This window comes from Phodopus roborovskii, unplaced genomic scaffold (genome assembly GCF_943737965.1).
Source record: "Phodopus roborovskii unplaced genomic scaffold, PHOROB, whole genome shotgun sequence".
Classification (NCBI taxonomy): Eukaryota; Metazoa; Chordata; class Mammalia; order Rodentia; family Cricetidae; genus Phodopus; species Phodopus roborovskii.
The window spans coordinates 811,204-831,462 of record NW_026126586.1 but is presented as its reverse complement, the minus strand read 5'-3'; the positions used below and the strand labels follow the sequence as shown (position 1 = coordinate 831,462).

General features: G+C 40.2%; 1 protein-coding gene across 1 annotated transcript in view; it reads left to right on the top strand.

Annotated features, from left to right (window-relative positions):
* Positions 1-20,259, top strand: part of Kcnh8 (potassium voltage-gated channel subfamily H member 8) — a 373,064-nt gene that overhangs the window by 195,459 nt on the left and 157,346 nt on the right. The window contains exons 4-5 of the mRNA XM_051204195.1: positions 5,348-5,475; positions 11,146-11,386. Of these exons, the coding sequence (XP_051060152.1) occupies positions 5,348-5,475; positions 11,146-11,386 (369 nt within the window). The remainder of the gene's footprint in view (positions 1-5,347; positions 5,476-11,145; positions 11,387-20,259) is intronic.

Below are 20,259 nucleotides of genomic sequence, written 5' to 3'. Positions count from 1 at the left end.
AACACTTCACCACAGGCTGGACTCACATCCCTGAGCTACCCCTGAGGGACTTTGCAGTTATATTCAGTTTCTAGAATGTGGCATACATGATTTCATTTCTCTAGGATAAATGTCCAGTGATGCAGTTGCTGCTTTATATGGAAATGATACTCAATGTTTATTCGTGAAAGATAACTTATGGGTACAGGTCCTACAAAACTCTTGTCTTATGGATATGACATGTCTGTTGTAATCATGAACACACAGCAGCTCTGGCTGCCTGTGCCACCAAGTAAAACATGACATTGAGGCATACTAATTGAGTAGAAGAAAGTGTTTAGAGGGTGGGAAGGGGCTGAGAGAAAAAAGTGGGTGAATAGGTTAACAATAAATTACATACATCTATGACAGTGGCAAAGTTAAATAAAAGTAATGTTTAAAATGGACAAACCATTCTCTAGGCATTCTGTTTCAATAGCAATACAGTACAGATGCAGGTTCCCCATCTCAAGTGATGGTGATGCTGTCTACTCTCCTCTAGCTCCTGAAGCTGATGTGTTTTGTCTTCCTGTGGTACCCAGACTCATATCCCCCAAAACTGGTAGAAATGTCTCAGGTCTTATGCTTAATTTCTAGTTAATCCTTCATGTTCAGTTTTTAGCATATATATATATATATATATATATATATATATATATATATATATATTGAAATTTTTGTCACATGAGAGAGAATTGCTGTGTTCCAGTCAGTATACAAGAAACTTTGAAGTTTACACCCATTATTAAAATCCAGTAGTAACCATGGCCATTGTTTCAAATTAAAATAAGAAAATATTTTCGTTGTTGTTGTTGAGAACTGGCAGCACATGTTGATAGGAAAAACCTGGCCAAATACAATATGATTTATGATTGTCTTGAAATTTCCATGGATAAAGTTTGTGACATTATCAGAGAAACATAATTTGCAAGACTAAAAATTTCACTTATGGAAAACTCATAAAATTCATTGCTCACATAACTCTCCCCAAATTATTACTTAATGATGTATTCTAGGTAGCACAAATCGCTCAAAATTACAACTTTAAAAACATGGAAGATTATAATTTGCCTTTCCTTAACTACTTTACTCCCACTTACAATTTTAGTTCAGAGTAAACTAGTCCCTTTATCAAGGCCCTCTAGCATTCCTTTCTTATTTTTTCTTCTGGTCCTCTCTATGGAAGTTCCTTTTTTTCTGGGCTATATTCTCCACTCCATAGGCCAGATAGTAACTAGTGTACCCCACATGTGTGCTCACAACACTAGTTGCCTGTGTATATGCACAGAGAGCATGTGTTAAGATATGATGCTGTGATATGTTCACTCTGGACAGCAGAGACCTTAATGGGGAGAGCTCTTAGAAGCATGGTGGAGAACCAGACTGGGCTGCAATGCAATTCCAAGAAGAGTATTTACTGATTCCACATTCATTCATCACCAGCTAAAACTGAGTAGCTTTAGGAAACTTTTAAAAAAATTACTATTTTGTATTTTTTCTTATTTTACATATCAATCCCAGTTCCCATTCTCTCCCATCCTCCCATGCCCAGCCCCTAACCCATCCCCCATCCACTCCCCAAAGAGCATGAGGCCTTTCATGAGGAGTCATCAAAATCTGTCAAGTCATTTGGAGTAGGCCCTAGGCCCTCCCCTGTGTATCTAGGCTTAAGGGAATATCCCTGCATGGGAAATGGGCTCCCGAAGTCCGTTCCTGCACTAGGTGACACTGTCAGAAGTCCCATAGACTTCCCAGGCCTCTTAACTGAGACCCACATTCAGGGGGTCTGTGTTGGTCCAATTGTGCTTTCCCAACTATCAGTCTGAGGTCCATGAGCTTCCCCTTGTTCAGGTCAGCTGTTTCTGCAGGTTTCTCTAGCCTGTTCTTGACCCCTTTGCTCATTACTTCTCCCTCTCTGCAACTGGATTCCAGGAGTTCTGCTCAGTGTTTAGCTGTGCGTGTCTGCTCCTACTTTTATCAGCTACTGGATGAAGGCTCTAGGATGGCAAATAAGGTAGTCATCAATCTCATTATTGGGGAAGGGCATTTAAGGTAGCCTCTCTGCCATTGCTTAGATTGTTAATTGGTGTCATCCTTGTAGATCTCTGCACATTTCCCTAGTGCCATCAGAAATATATTTCGCTTCTACTTAGAGCCAAGACTAACAACAATATGTTTATTTGACATTCCCCTGATAGATGTCATTCTGTACATATGTTTCTCTTATTGGTTAATGAATAAAGCACTTTTGGCCAATAGGAAAGCAAGATAGGTGGGACTAGGAGACAAGGAGGAGAGAGGTAGTAGTTGGGAGGAGATCCAAGATGGAGGATGGAGAGAGAAGAACGCCAGCCTCTCTCTCCAGTAAGATAAGACCACGTGGAAGTACTTAGATTAATAGAAATGGGTTAATAATTAAGACAGAGCTAGCTGATAAGAAACAAGTAACTGACCAACAGCTTTATATCAAATGCAGAGTCTCTGTGTATTATTTGGGGCTGGCGAGGCAGTGGGTCCAGACCTGCAAGGAAAAAAAAAAAAAAACCTTACTCTTAACATAATGGCATCCAATGTGGACAGAAGAACTTCCACTTAAAACTTAACATTTCCCCATTGAGGACCTTTCTTTTAGGATGAGGAAATTACTGATGTGTAATTTGGAAAATCTCAGCTATTAATTAGATTTCCCCATGAGAAGAGAACCAGCTGACTGTCATAAATATCAACTCAGGTCCATTCCTTAACAGCACTATAATTCTGCTTCTTATTTTGCAACCAACTAACACTTCATAAGCATCCCAATGGTCTTGCCACATTCCTATAGACATTGTCACATAATGCAGGCTGCTTATATATTGAAATACACTGAAGTTACTTTTACTCAACTAATTACTATGTTTTAAGTGAACATATAAGATGCTAAGTAGATAAAAAGTTAACCCATGAAGACCTAATCGGAACATATAACAATTACAATAATATAAGTAATGTAAATGATTTTATTTTGTGGGTTTTAATTTTTATTAGTTATTTGAATCTATGATAATGTAGTGTATCTTACTTAAAACTCAAGTTCTAGAATAAATAGGTAAACACATCAGAAGAAACATGCTTACATATTAAAAAATAATTTATTCTGTGAGAAATTATATCCCTTCAAGATATAATTATATCTCTTCAATATATGATATTTAGTCACTGGGAGAAGGTAAATTGATAAGCCTGACAACATAAAAAATTTTTACTACATAAAGAAAATCAAATAATACAATTTTAGCTGTTTGTTTAATAATGAAGAAATTGAAAAAAACTAAGTTGGTGTTTTCCATGAAATTTTGTCCTTAGTGCCTAGCTTTCATTATACTGCTATGCAGGCTTCTGTTGGGGGAAGGTCACCAACAGTCCCATCCAGCTGAGAGCCCTGTGACATACAAAAGTAGATAGTGTGACAAGACATACCCTTGGATGCAAGGTTGACATGAATCTTATAAAGGAATCAACCACTTTTAGATTGGATTTAAAACCTGACCCTGAGGATGTAACACATGCCCAGTATCCCAAATCTATCAAAAACCTTGTGGTCGGCAAGGTCACAGTACCAAGGGTGAACCTACTAGTATTATTTTGCCCCATTCAGGACACAGTGTTAAATTATCCTCAGAAGTCATAAGTCTCTAACCATAGATTAATGCAGCTCTCACACCTCACCTAAGAAATTCCTTTGTGTAGTGGGCAGTGTTTAATGCAAATACTCACAGTTGGTCAAATTGTAGAGAATAGGCTGAACAGAGTGTTCAGCCACAAACCAGATACCATACCTTCCCCAAGGTTAAGGGGCCATCAGTGATGAAGGTACATGGAAGACGGTACAGAAGGACCTTTAAGAGATAGGGGTTAGGGAGGATCTGAGTAAAACGATGTCTTTTGGACATGGCAGGACTTCACTATCTCACATCAGCTGCGGATGCCTTCATAAGATCAACCCAGGACCAAACCAGTCGCCATGCTAGTGTGGGCAGGAAGTAGTTCATGATGCTGATAGCTTCCTGCAGGGGAAGAGACAGTTTTCTTTATAGGTATGCTTCCCAGTAGATTGACCAAACCCCTAGTGGATGGCTTCAGCCCCAGAAGTAAATGTAGAATACAAATTGAAATAGGACAAATAAAAGAGGACATAAAATTGGGCGTTAAGGAGATAAGGACAAATCTGGTGGAAGTTCAAGGGAGGACTTGGGGGTGAATATGACCAAAAAATTTGTATGGCTTCTCAAAGAATCAATTTTTTAATTCAAAATGGAAAAGTTGTAAAATTTACAAGACTGTGTCAAGTTGATAGTTAATGCTAACTAGAAAACTGTATTGTCTTTATTATAAACTTTTATAAACTTTCTATTGATACAAAAAAAATAATTATAAATGATACTTTTACATTTGCATTGGAAAGTACCTAGGGGGAAATAAGCTTTCTCTCTCTCTCTCTCTCTCTCTCTCTCTCTCTCTCTCTCTCTCTCTCTCTCTTTCTTTTTCTTATTTTACATATCGATCCCAGTTCCCCCTCCTGTGTTCCTTCCTCTCTTCCACCCTCCCATGCCACCCCCACAACCACCCTCCCATCCCATTCCCTCCCTCACTTCACATGTAGGGTGATGCCTTCCTGGAGGGGTCATCTAAATCTAAATCTGTCAAGTCATTTGGAGTAGGGACTAGGCCCTCCTTCTGCCTCTAGTTTAAGGGAGTATCTCTCCACGGGGAACATGCTCCCAAAGACCTTTTGTGCACCAGGGATACATCCTGGTTCCACTGTCAGAGGTCCCTTAGACTGCTCAGGCCTTCTAGGTGAGACCCATGTTCAGGAGCTCTGAGTTGGTCCAATTCCCAGCTATCAGTCTGGGGGCCCCTTAGTGCCTCCTTATTCAGGCCAGCTGTCTCTATGGGTTTCTGTAGCCTGGTCTTGTCCTCCCTCTCTGTATTTGGATTCCATTCTGGCTCAGTGTTTAGCTGCCTGTGTCTGCTTCTGTGGGAAATAAGCTTTCTAAGTGTAAATTTGAGTATGATAGAGCAGGGTAGAAGCAGAATCCTGTGCTTGCTGGACCTCGCATGGTCCTTCTGTTCTCATGTATATTTTACTTCAGTGCAGTTAGTATAACGATGAAAAACAAATAAATTACATTGAACTAAAGATACCTGTCACCAGGAGTCATCAGGTAACTTTAAGTGTTTGAAAATACATAAAACACTGTATGCTCTTGCACATGACCTGTCAGAACTCAATTTCCTTGATATGAAATGCTGCATTCTCTGTTGTCTTATGAGTCTTATTTCCCTCCAGACAGAGCCAAAGGAAGATCAAGAGCAGGGACCCACTTTGACTCGGCACGGAGACGGAGTCGAGCTGTCCTTTATCACATCTCAGGACACCTGCAAAGAAGAGAGAAGAACAAATTGAAAATAAATAATGTAGGTGTTTTATGTGTATTGTGGATACCAGTTCCCCTGGAGAGCAATGTGTGATACACTAAGGAAAGGTTCCAATTACCCATTTATTGAATTTTTAGCTTTCTTTTTTTCACTTTGGCTTGCATTTACCCGTAAAGAATAAACTAGGAAAGTTCAGCGTCATAAGGCATTTCTATAAAAGTGTGCAATCATAGTGTTATCACAACACTGAGGTTACAGTGCTGTGGGAGTGAGGACACTGTGCGCTCAGGAGGGCACAGCAGACATGTCGTCAGTGCACAGTGCACTGAGCAGGGACACACATGTAGTCAGTGCATGCACTGAACAGGGACACACCAGACATGAGTGAGGGCACAGTATGCTGAGGAGGGCACACCAGACGTGTAGTCAGTGAATGCTCTGAGCAGGGGCACGCCAGAGAGACTCTATGACCTGAGAAACAGGACAGTGTAGCAGGTGGCATTTATAGTTATTGTTGGTTAGTGACTAATTTATAAATCAAATTTCAGTGTCAGTGTTACTCTTGATCTCATTCTCCTTTGTGACTTTATCTAGGAGAACCATGAACCAAAATAGATCCTCATTCCATTTAAGACTTCACTTATATACAAAACAGATACAATTTTCAGAAGGTGCTACACTGTTTAAATTATATAACAAGTTTCACTTTTAGTGAATTACAGTTAGGGCTGCCTCCTGAATCTGTGTGCCATTGTGCCACTAAAAGCTGCTTAATTTGTTTTATAGAGTTTTAATCACACGTCATACCCTCATGAAATTCACATAACTTATGTTTAACACAAAAGAACTTCACCTGTGTGGAGAAGAGCAGAACAATATCTCTTTGGTTGCAGACCTTCAAACACAGCTTTGCAGTGTAGAATGAGCAGACTCTGAGCAGGTTTAGGGGATGAATATAAGTGGAAAATTGAATAGTCAGTCTACCTTGCCAGTAGAATCATAAACAGCCATATCCAGAAAGCAGAACTTCTTGGTGATTGTGAGATTGGTCCAGATGTTCTGGGAGCTGAGGACTCTGGGTTCTTCACAATCTTACTTTTATAGCCAGCACTGTGCTAATCTTGGCCAACGATATCTTGATGAAACAAGCCTTGCTTCAGGTGTACAAAGTATCAACTTCTATGCTTATAGCAAACAAAGAAAGATGTCTAAACCCGAGGAATGGGGAGTTAGCTGAATATGCTACAAATTTGGTTTGGCTTTAATGTGAGTCCCTTCTCTAGGTCACAGTCAGTGTTCTGATCCACTCATGCTCCTGGGATCATCCAATATGCCTTGACTATTCTGACATTCACTCCTTTGAAATGTCCAACACAGTTGGTGGTGGGTGGTGGGTGGAAGGGTATTGTTTTTGTGTGTGTGTGTATTCCAGTACAAGTGCCCAATATGCATATATGCAGAGATTTGCTTTTGCTGGAAGTCCATACTGTCTTCTTGCTTTAGTTGGAAGCATTTACTTGAGATTCACTGAAACACTGAAAGTTTCAGAGAGATTAAACTACATTTGTTGAGCCTTGCTATTTTTCCCTCTAGTTTTAACACTCTATTTATTATTACTTAGAAATCCTTATGACAAAAGTTAAAACTCACACTCCTTAATGACTTGTTTAATTATTGCTGTTCAGTTCAAAAGTATAAACCTCAGAGGGGAGGATAGTAACTCAGAATGCTTCCTTGGCTCAGAGACAGTGATAATACAGGTGCCTTGACTTCTGAAGCCTGGTGTGTCATCAGTCATTGTGCAGGAGAGAGAGTAGCTAACGGCCAGACAGCAGGAAGAGAGGACAGCAGAGGCCCTGTACTTACTGGAAAAACAATCTTAGAGGAATTCTAGTTGCAATAACCAATGCACACAAAAAGAACCACTAACATTTTATCATGCTAGCTATTTAAGATTGCCTTCCTTACATTCTGTTATTCAATTCTCACAGCAAGCTAGTATTGCATAATGTTTTAATTAGCTCCATCTTAACAAAGGGGAAAACAAAAACTAATGTTTTTGGGTTTTCATTAAAATCTCTAAAAGTAGAAGAATCAGCTAACGGGACCAGAACTTAATTTTCTGTCTCAAGTCACTGTCTTGTTCTTAAGCAGTTTTTCCTGGTAGATGATCCTATACTGTAATCACAGTCAAAAGAACTCCTTAGGCCTGTGTCCAGGTTTGAGGATTGGAGGTAAAACCTTCCTCTTAAGCTGAAAGTTTACCTAGAAACTGCTGGAAAGACTTTCCTTCCTTTTGATTTTGATTCTTTATGAAATGAGGAGAGAATGAAGCTAGTCTATCCAATAGAAATAAATTTTGTACAGGACACAGGAGAAAGCCCCTTGGGAGTTTGAGAGCAATGCTAGCCATGCCCAAATATCACCAGCAGATAGCCTCATACATTAGTGCTATCATCAAAGACAAGCCTGGTGTCAGGTGTGCCCAGTGTAGTAACTAAGAATATTTTTCTGCCCCCTTGTGCATTCTGAGGTGAGTTTCAAGGAAATATTGCAAAATACTTCAGAAAACAAACATCTTATTTAGGCTTTGGAGTTAACTAGTACATTTGGATAATTCATAGGATAGAAATTAACTAACTAAAGCATTATTAGTTATAAAGCCCTCAATATTAAGAAATAACAGCTGCTCAAAATCTATTATTTCTTGTTTAAAATCCCGTCTTAGTCCTTGGACTAGCTCCATATGTTTGAGGCTTATAAACTGTGATGTTCCTTCCCTGTTTCGACAGATTGAACAATACTATGCACATGCATATTTTTTATGCTTGTAAGAATTTGCTTCATTCAAAAGAATTTTGTTAAAGACTTTGGTGTAGTCGGCCTTTTGCCACCCAGGCAACTATGTGATGTTGTGTGCAGGAGTTATGTCAAACCTGAAATGTATTGAACCCAAAGCACAATTTTTAAATACCATGTTGTAACAATAATTTGACAATAACTTATAACTATGTGATGTTGTGTGCAGGAGTTATGTCAAACCTGAAATGTATTGAACCCAAAGCACAATTTTTAAATACCATGTTGTAACAATAATTTGACAATAACTTATATGTTTGAGGTAGTCTCTGAAACTGACACCATGCCGTTCACATTGAAAGATGTTCTCACGTTGCTTTTGTCTCAGTATCGCAAAGTTAAATGGAATCCATGTGACCCAGAGCAGACATCTTTCCATGAGGGCACAGTCCTCACTCTAGGCCTCTTCTCTTACTCCAACAAAATGGTAAAGACAGTAGCTATTTTAGATAGAAGCATAAAATGCCCCTGGTGAATCCTGATAGTTTCCTCTTATACGTGTTTAGGAATAAAGTTATAATTCACTAGTCTATCACTGACTAGAAAGATGACTCATCAATGAAGAGCACTCACTAGTCTTAAAGAGAAGCAGGGTTTGGCTCCCACACAGTGGATCACAACTTCCAAAACTCCTCTTCATGGGAATCTTATCAGATTCCTACTTCTGGCCTCTATAAGCACCAGGTACTCATGTAATGTACAGGTACACGTGCAGATAAAAACAGGCATACACATAAAACAAAATAATTAGACCTTTAAAAGAGCATTATATGCTGTTATAACTTCAAAGTACCTTATCAAACTTGGGGAGATGAATATTTGTGGACCTCAAGTCTCTCTTCTGTGCTATTTAATGAGATTTAACACCCCTCACATATACATGCACACATCCCACAAACATACAAAGTAAAACGTGGTCTTGGTTTCATGGCAAAGCTTTGGGACTTGTCCTTCACTAGCAGGTAGGTAGTTTGACGGAATACATGCAGTGGCACCAACCAACCATCCAGAAGTGAAGTAGTGGCCCACTATGACGCATGACCATGGCATGCTTGTGTGACTGAGCAGACAGGTGTTGGGAACCCCTACCTTGAAACAAGAGGCGGGACCAATAATTTTAAGTTCTATCTCTATTAATGTCCTTGGGATCCTCTGGTCTGGGGCTTGCTGAACACATAATATTTATCTGCCCTCCCTTCAGTGACTGAGACAAAAAAACAAACTGTGGTCAACAAGTACTATATATTTAGAACTTTCTTCTGTTCATTCAAGTTAAATTTCAAATCTAAGTTCTCATTACCTTTCTTGCACTTCTCATTAATTAAGGTCAAAGCAGAGTCTATAAATACCTGGCCAAAGGCTTGTGGAATTTCCACACATGCTATTGTGGAGCCTCGTTTTGTCTCATAGCAACAGGGAATTGTTCATCCATTCAGACTGCTTTTAAAGCCAAGTGCTTCAGCAGCCATCAGAAGCTCTAGCTAGTCTCTGTTAGTCAGCTGTGTGGTGAACATTACCTTTCTCCTGCAGGACTTGAAAAATAACCCCTAAATAGCTGCTTCTCTCCTTCCTAGTAGGTGGTATATTTCTGAATATATCTATTTTGATCAAAGTAATGAGGTTTGGGTTTATTTAGAAACATCACCAATACCCACAATGCACAAAAGCATATGCCAGCCAGGGTATTTTGACAGGAATGTTTGCAGGAGAATGTTGGTCATTTCTACCTTTTGGAAGAGGGGGGTGGTCATCTTTTCTGACATGACCAGAACCCCAGGTCAGAGCTCTTTGTGTAATGACTGTCACCTGAAATCCACCCATATGCAGACTGTGCACATATTAATTAACACACAAGCATCCCTTTCATGTTACATTATGTATAGGATGGCACTTGCACTTGGATGCTTTTTTGGTAACATTTGATATCACTGTCCTTTTTTTTTTTTTAATGACGAAAATCTGGATTACTCACTGAACAGTTACTAAAAAAAAATCTCCAGAGTGCTGTACACATAACAGAGATCACTATTTAGTTTTAGTCCAGTAACAAGCAGGACACATTCTGAGAAGTGTGTTATTAGGGTAATTTTGTTTTTGTAGGAATCCCACAGAGGGTATTAATAAAAATCTACACAGTGCTGGTCTGAGCTGGAGATGGTTTCAAGTGTAAGATGACTCAAAGTACCCACTGCTTCCACAGAGGAGCTGAGCTTGGTCTCCATCACCCATGTCCAGTGTCTCACAAATGCCGTTACTCCATTCTGAAGAGATTTGACACACTTTGACCTCCATGGGCACCTGTATTTATGTGAACAAACCAATAGCTTTGCTGGACAATCACTCAAGGTGCCAATGAACAGTGAGTTCAGCAGGTGACAAATAAGCCTTTAGCTTGTATACTAAATGCTCACAGTGAGTTTTCTTAAATGCATAGGATCACACTCTGAAACAGAAGTAGGATGAACATATTGGTTTAGAATACCTGGAATACCTGTTGATTCCTATGATTGCTGTTGTGTACTATGCCTATCTATGGGTTACTTGTACATGACTAAGGTTCAGTACGTCCCTGTACAGCAGCATCACAGTTTACAGTGCTACAGTAATAGCCTGCATCTTCCATAGGTGACAAGATTTTCACCTCACTTGGAATCTCGTGGGACCAGCACCACAATGAAGCCAGTAGTTGACTGCATCACAGTTGTGTAGCACAAAACAGTAGACTCATGTTTGACATTGCAAGTCACTTGTAAGGTTTTTGATGTAGAGTGAGTGAGTGCGTCTAGGACTGTTCAGTATCAATTTCTAATTGTATTCTTCTTTGTTCATTCTCTGTGTCTTTATTCACAGAACGTGTTTGTAGATAAGCCGGCATTTCCAGAGTATAAGGTTTCTGATGCAAAAAAATCCAAGTTCATCCTGCTGCATTTCAGCACTTTCAAAGCTGGCTGGGACTGGCTCATTCTGCTGGCCACATTTTATGTTGCTGTGACAGTACCTTACAACGTGTGTTTCATTGGCAATGAGGACCTGTCCACAACTCGGAGCACAACAGTCAGTGACATTGCAGTGGAGATTCTTTTCATTATAGGTAAGATCCCATAACTTCTCATCTGAAATATTTGCACGTAAAAGCAAGCATGTTCCAAAATTTTCTGTGGAATGTTTGAGAACTGAGAGTCATTTGCTGGAGTGTTTCTCAGCCTGTGATGCAAAATTTGAAGACTTATATACTTGTATTTCTGAAAATTGCTTCTTCCAGTTTGAAACATCTAAGTCAAAATCCCATGTTTCTGCAGTTATTTTATATTAAAAATGGATCAAAGGAATATGTGCAGTCTGTTGTTTGGGCTCTGACATCCTTAGTGATATTAACTGTGCAATGTCAGAGATGAGTTTAGCAATACCCACCAGCAGAATGGCATTCAGACAGTAATTCAGGATACCCTGAGGATGTGGTTCTTCAGGGTGTTTAGGATGGACTTAGCACATGAGCTGCCTACAGAAGCAAAGAGAAAGCAGGGGTCTTAATTACCTAAGAGAGGTAGTATCTGATTTTAGCTAAGGAGACCCCAAGGGATGTTTGCTCCCAGTAGACCGACATTGGCTTTACTGTGTAGAACTTTTTCTGGGATTGAATGTTAGCATGTGTTTGCTCTAGGCAGCTGTGCCTGCCTTCCCCATGAATCCTGCCCCATTGTTATCATTGCACCTGTGAGCCCCACCTGTTAGGAACCTAGCTCACTCGGTCACTCTAGTGTGCTAAACCACTAGGTGGCAACAATGTCCAGCTGGGTACCTGGGTAAAGCTATAAAATCAATTTAAAATTTTTCAGTTAAATACATTCATTATGAGGAAATTAGAAGGAAAAGTGATGTTTGGTCATGATGAAACAGAATATTGCATCATTAAGAGTTTGAATTTAAGATGAAGTCACAGATATATTGGATGTGCCTATTTCCCAATCCACTTGATCTCATCTCCTATTAGCTTGACGTTTCCTTCTTTGGGTTCATGACTAACACAGTGCTTCTGTCATCATATCCTAGTACTAGTCTCATATCCAGGTCAAAGTTCTGAAGGACTTGGACTTTCGTTTCATATCTGAGCCTAGTTTCCTTCCAGGTAATAAGGTAACAAGCCTCATTGAGCACCAGGTGTCTGTTTAACATAAATGCCACCAGCTTTCTAATGTTTCTATTTATAGTTCCTTCACCAGAGCAAAGCCATTTCTTGACTTTTCTTCACCATAGTTTGCTGGTGTTTGAGGTTTGAAAACTCATGGGGTCAGGAATCCATTCCGGCACTGTGTGTTCTCAGGCAGAGGATGGTCTGTTTGCCCATGAGAACTCACACTCTGAGAAAGATTTATTTGTTTGGGGTATTTGATGGAAACTGGTTTGTTCCTCTGTCCTTACTGTCTTCTGTGTTTACTCTTTCTGTAATGTCTATTGCTTAGGGAGTAAATCAGTTCTCACAGTATCCAGCACCCAGCCACCACTAACAAATCTCTGCTGTTTTTACCCAGTTGTGTTTATGCAATAATTGCCTTACAGCTGGAGACATGACTCTGCCAGCACTGTGAAATTCTGCTTGGAATCCCTCATTGACAGACTTAATTTCACAGGCAGTAGGGATTTGCTTGCAATTCTCTGCTGTTGCTATCCAGTTCTTTTAAATGAATTTAAGCACATTTACAACTTACAACACATTTGAAGACGATGTATGGTAGAGTTTGTCCTACTATGTTTACCCCAACTTTTATCATGTGCATCTTTCCACAAAGGTAGCCCAAAATGTTTATAAATAAGTTATATATAAGTTATAACACTGGGAGTAAGAGCAGGTCCTGGCACCACACATCTATAATTCTAGCATCCCAAAGGCAGAGGCAGGAAGACCCAGTGTGGAAGGCCAGATGGGACTGGTTACACATTAAGACTTATGTTCAAAGTCAAAAAAGGTAATATGAAGTAATACTATGAATAAAAGTACATTCTACCTATAGTACTGTACCTTCACAATACTATTTGTACCACTTAACTTCTTTAGTTTCTCTGATATTGTGAACATGCAAATTTAAAATACAATTGGTTTTCCATTTTGTTTTTGTGGTACTGGTGATCCACCTGGAGGCTTCTTACCACTGAACTGTGCCTTCAGTCCACCCAGATCCCTTAAAGAGGGTTTGGGAAGCACATGTTTCATTGTGCCTGAACAATGTTTTTTGTTTGTTTGTTTTGGTTTGGTTTTTTTTTAATGTTTTGTTATTTGTACTAGCTCCAATGTTAGGCAATGTGCAATTTTCAATGGGGAGTAATTAAATATTGCATGCAGAAAAGTGTCTTAGCCAGAATTAAAGATGGGAGATGATAAATTTCTTTGGGGGAATTCATAAATACATTTTAGCAGTCCAAATCCTCAAAGAAATCCTTTGCTGAAGCAACATATTTAAATGTGATTCATAAGCATCTCTCTGGATTTACTTTCCCCCAGAACCCATCCTTTATAGACCAGTTAGCAATGCTCTTTCGGCATGATTGAAAAATGCCATCTCCAGCTGGATTCCGCAGAAGGAAAACATCTGACTACATAGTTAGTCAAGATGACCTGACACTCCTAGCTTCCCCCTCAGTCTTGGTGTGTAAGCCATATTAGCTCAAGAGGGCAGAGACTCTCACTGTAAATTCCTGTATTCACCAAAGGCAGACAGGAAGGTGAACATTCTCTTTTTCACTTTCTGCCCTGTTTTTATGAACAAAGGAACCAAGTTGAGAGGAGTTTTCATACAAAAGATTCACATTGACTAAACCTGCAGTAGCACCGGAGACCTCATGCTGCTGTTGCATATTTCTGTGGTCTGTTCCCTTACTATGAAGTAATACTGCATTCAATTAGTAAATTGCTGCTAAGTCTTTACTTAAATGTCTGCAGCATTTGAATCAGTAATCATTTAAGAAAGATAATTATCATACAATGGTCATTTTATTTCCAAACCCGTTAATAAGCCAGCCATACTATGAATATTACAGATTGTTTCATACAAACTGGTTAATCAGGTTTCTACTCCATTCCCATCCTAAACTTTGCAAAGAGCCCAAAGGTGTGCATACTGCACTATGCACAGACCTGGAGTGAGCTGTAAGTTGTCTCAGTCAGGGCTAGCTTCATTACTCTTTGCTGGGTCTGATGTAGGCATCAGGAGGTAACCAGTTAATCTAAAAGCTTAGCATTGAAGGCTACTTTGTAAGGCTATAATACCCAACTTGGTCTCTTCAAGAACATCTTAGAAAGCTGAAAGCCTCAGGAAAGAAGGGTGCAACAGCACTCTGGTGTACTCTATGGTCATCTTAGCCTTCAGTCACTGAACTATTTAAGAAGGCTCTGGAACAGTACAATAGGGAGACAGCTGGGAGGGTTGGGACTGGACTGTTAAAAAGCCAAGAATTTTAAGGGTAGAAAGAACATGGTAATGGTAAGTAAGATGCACAGATCATCCCAGACACTACATAGAATGAATAAAAATGTCCTCACTTCTAAACACACCACTATGATAGCGTAAATTATAAAGGAATAAAAGGGAAATCTTGAAAGACCCTGGAAAAAGAAGACAGTTGATTGCCTTCCATAGATACTAATTGGGCTGTAATCTGACATAGCAGGGGTAGAAGGTAATGGGCAATAACTAACCCCATTAGAAAAGCATCGGCTCCTCTCCTCTCTTAGTTCTTCCCTTCCTTTCCTTCACTTCCTTTCTCTCCCCTCCCCTTCCCTCCTCCCCTGACCTTCCCTTCCATTCTGTTCACTTCCCTTTGTTTCTTTCTTTTCCCTTCCCTCCCCTTCCCTCCCCTCCCCTCTCCTGACCTTCCCTTCCCTTCTGTTCACTTCCCTTTGTTTCTTTCTTTTCCTTCCCCTCCCTTCCTCTCCCCTCCCCTCCCCTTCCCTTCCCTTCTCTTCCCTTCCCTTTGCTTCCCTCCCCCCTCCCCTCCCATCCCCTCACCTCAACTTGCCATACCTGGAATTGCATTGACTTGCATTTTCTTTCCTTGACTTCCATTCCCTCCCCTTTCTTTATCATTTCCCTTCCCTTCTGTTCACTTCCCTTTGTTCCTTTCTTTTCCCTCCCCTTCTGTCCCCTCCCCTCCCCTTTCCTTCCTTCTTCTTTAGTTTATAGTTCTTCAAGAAGAGTGGATACAATGAAAGTGTTTTCATAAAACAAAACACAATTGTGTTGCTTAGTTTCTCATCAAAAAGGACAATTGAAATGTGTGGGGTTTCTCTTGTGGTTGTTGTTTCATTTTACCAAAAACAGAAGTAGCCTAAAAGAAAGGAACAAATATAAGATAAGAAAAGAAAGCTTATGATGAAATTGAACAAATAAGTTAATAAATTAGATTAACTGTCAGGTGAGAAAGCATAAGATATGATTTGGGTAGAACCAAAAAAAGCAGAAGGTAAAGTTGTGAAACCATTTTGAGGAAAGGGTGCCAGTTAGGTACAAGCGATATATCACATTTAGGGATGCCTTGTAGTAAGCGCAGAAAACTCAAACCTGTGTAGCGTTGATAGAAATGTGTGCAATGAATTATGTATTTTTAAATGTTAAAAGGGACTTTCTGAAAAATAAAATCAGAATATCATCATGAGACCACTGATTCTGAAGCAAGGAAGAAAAAAAAAAAATCAAATAGGGTGAATCCAAAGATAAATAATGAATAAAACCACACAAGAAGGAATAAACAAAAATGAAAGATGACTTAAATAGCAGGCAATCAAAACGTATGCTTCTTTTAAGCCAAGACGTTTGATAAGGGTCAATTCACTTTTAAAAGAGGAAATAGTGAAATGGATTTTTAAAATGCTAGTTAAAGATCTTACACAAAACATTGAGGAAATAAGAGCCAAGAGAATGTGGGGAGCTCTATGTCATGGAGTGAACAGATGTGAAATGGGCCAGGCATGGTACTGCATGCCTGCTCACAGGACTAGATGTTGGAGCTACAGTGTGAGTCCTGAGAATCAACATCAGGTGGTCAGGATTGGCCTCACCCACAAAGCCTCCCATGGGTCCCTCAGTGGAATTTATTAAGCTATAAAAAAGAGTGTGTGAAACACATGACCCAGATGCCTAGAGACAGAACATTACATGTCAGTAAGAGAAAGGGGCTATTTGAAGAGTAACCATTATTAATAAGTGCGTATATATTCATATACTTACATATGAAATAATAATGCCTGAAAATACACAGATTATGTGTAGTTATCTTAAGAAGCAAAAGTATAAAGGGCTGTTTTCACATGGTATTAACTTCTGATAAATCACCACAGCAATGTTTAGACTCTGGGGGGACTTGGAAGGCACAGTTGACAGGATGTTTCAGCATCACATTAGCAAGTTTTCAAAGCCCTCACAGTACTGGTGACCAGGGCCTTGGTAATGCTCTGCTGTAGAGCCACTACCCATTTGATGCCAGCAGCACCTACTGTTCATTTGTGACAATCGATTGTCTCCAGTACATGCACTGCTCTCCATTCCCAGAACACAGTATCAAATAAAGCAAGCACAATATGCCAGGTGACTTGTAACATGATGCCATGTATGTAAAAGTCATGAGAAAGTATCTTTAGAGTAAATATATTTGGGAAGGCTTTCATTACCTTTGGGGAATTATATATGAAAAGAGGGTACTGATGTGTGTCTCAGGGACAGGGTCTGGATAACAGTGATGAGACAGAATTTTTACCTTTGTGTAGACTCCTTAATTTTGTACAATACTACTACTGATTAAATTAATTAGTTAATTTATTAAAACCTAGATGTCAGTTAAATAATTGCTACTCAATTTGAAAAAGACTGAGAAATATAAAACAAATGAAAAAGAAAGCGCAAATCTGTGCCACACATCTATCGTCTCTAGCAGTCCGGATGTTGTGTGGAAGGATTACGAATTTGAAGCAGACAATCCCCTGGATCTCTGGGGCTGCTGTACTGGGAAGGTTCAGTCACTCACTGTTCAGTTTCCATCAATGCTGCTGAGAGAAGGACCCTCTGGATGAAATAGCCTTTAATATAAGACAGATTAGCAGGAAAAATGCACACAAGTTTTGTTCCACATTTTATTTGTATTCAGGTGATCTCTAAAAGAAAGGGAAGAGCCAAAGGAGCTATGAGGCTGAACATTACTTATTCACCTATTTGTATGTGTGCTATCCCATATGTGTGTGCAGGCGAGCACAGTGGAGCATGTGATCGTTCAGGCCAGAGATTAACATTGAGGCTGGACATTATTTATTCACCTATTTGTATGTGTGCTGTCCCATATGTGTGTACAAGTGGGCACAGTGGAGCATGTGCTCGTTCAGGCCAGAGATCAACATTGATGCTTTCTTCAGTGGTCTCCCTTCCTTTTCTGAAACAGGCTCTCTCCCTGAGCTCAGATTTCATTGCTAGTTTAGACTTGCTAGCAAGCAAGCTCTAGCCTGTCCCCCTAGCACTAGAATAAACAGACACATGCTACCACATCCAGCTTCATATGTGGATGCTGAAGGTGACAACTCAGGTCCTTGTGCCCACATAGTGATTGAGCCATCTCCCCAGCTCCACATACTTTCAAAACAAAGAATAGGAGTAGTGATAAAGCGGCAACAGCAGAGAGGCCTTGGGATGAAAATGGTAGTTTTGGTGATAGTGACTAGGAACGATGCATTGGATCTGGCAGGAGAAAAAAAGCATCTTGGTATGTGTACCGGTACTGCTCCATTTCAGCATCAACTCTGTCTTCAGCAGAAAAAAAAATATTCTCAAGACACAGAGGTTAATGGTGCCTTCTAATGAGGAACTTTAGGACTTGCTGATAGACAGAAAAGGGACAGCCAAGGATTTTCCCTGCTTTGTCTTTTGTGCCTTCTGCTCAAAGTAGAATGCCAAAGTGGTGCCTCTTGGGGTGGCACAGTGAATCCTGTATCTTCTGTTCCTTTTAATAACAGCATTTTCAAGAAAGACGAAAGAAGTTCATTTATGCATATTGAATATCACAGATAATGCTGAGCCTGAGGACCATCAGGGCACTTCCCACCCCACAGCTTTTGGGAGCCACATACCTGGGCTGTCATTTACAAATCCACAGTCTACTCTGCATCCTTCGTGAAAATAGAGAGCAAGGCCCCTCAAATGCTATCATCTTCTACATACACCTAGACAAGCTCCCTTTAGCTGTGCTGTACCACAAGATTGGTGTGCATTGAATGACCCCAATATAGAACATCAAAGGAACAGAGGCATTCACTACAGAGCATCCCTCATCCTGTTTCTCATCAGCACATCTAGGAACAAGAAAGGGAGGGTAAGCTGAATTTTACCTCAGCTCCTTTTATCCTGCCCAGTCAGATGAGGTCTGAAAGTACAAGTTGGGCTTCCTGCAATGCAGTCTAGAGGACACCATAATCTAAAAGCTCAATCACAAACTTTAAAATACCTGGGACTTGTCATTAGACATCTGCTGAATCTGAGTCCAGTTGAGCTGGACCACTAGGTGTTTCTTCAATGACAGTGGCAGGGGAGGGCCAAAAGAGGAGAAGATAAAGAAGAAAAAAGCTGGGACCAAGATGTCTTACACAAACCGTGTCCTGTGCCAAACAATGTTACTAAGACGTACAGCATTTTAGATACTATTTGTGGGCAGAAATGGGACAGTCAGAGGAAAGCTATACCAGTGGGATGAATCAGCCAAAATCTAATCAAGCAAAGTTGCATAAGAGGAAGGCAGGGTATCTCAAGGGCACCAGAGACTGAGCACACAAAGGACTTGGGATTGATAACCATATTCATTAGGGTGGGAGGAGTTAGGCTTTCAGAATGTAAAGCTGCAGCTCCCCCAAGGTCCTGGTCCCTGGCTTTTATGCTTTGTCAAGCATGTTTCTGGCTTAGAGAAGGAGCTGTGGCCATCTTCCATGTGTCACAGACTTAGGGAAAGGCTTGGTTCAACCTAGCCCCCAACACCTCATAATACATACAAATGCATGCTTGTTTACAATCCCTCTCCCACATTGAGCTCTTTATTGTGTCCATGCAGGTCCCACCTCCTGAGGAACTGTCTGTGTCATCCAGCTTTACCAGGGCTCTGGTCTCTATTGGAACCAGAAACCTAGAGAGGGACTGCATTCCTTCCAGGAAAACCATTTTTTTTTTTTTCAAATCTCAAAATGACCTGAAAGAAAATAGGTGTTCTAGAGTCGTTCCATTACATATAGTCACTTTCCTGAAATATACAAAGTTACGTTGCTTGTCCTCTTAGTTAAAGAACTGAAATTAAGGATGCTGACTTAGACACTAGAAGAACACTCAGATTACCATAAAAGTCAAATTTTCAGGGTAGTAAAAGAATTCAGTTTTATCTTGAATGACTTGGGTATACATTCTGAATTAGCCGAAGGATTTTGATTCTAAGGAACCTCAGAAGGGTGTCCCCATACCACAGTCTTCAGGAATACCAGTGCCTGTGGACATTTGCATTGAAAGGATCTGAGAACAGGATGGTTAGAATCATTAATTGCCTAAGATTCATTATTCTTTACAGTTTCGGGACCTCATGGCCACCCTCCCTCCTCTTTCAGTCCTATCATTCCTCCTCCTCACCTTTTCTACATCTTTTATACCAGTGTTCTGAAGGTACACTAACAAGGCCTCCACCCACATGCTCTCAGTGTGCACACCCCAAACCCCAAGCAGGCAGCAGAGACTCTTTCCAGCATTTCATACATGCCTTCACAGCGAACCTTTTCACCAACTCAGAGTAGTGTTCCTAGTCAGGGCTTACTGTTGCCTTTTGACCCTGTGAGTGTCTATTTATAAGTCAGCTGTGAGACTGTCAGTAGCTCCAGATTCCAAGAGCATCTATCTTGAACACTGGTATGAGTGAACCCAGATGAGCATGGCCTAATTTCTGACCAGAAATTAAGCAGTG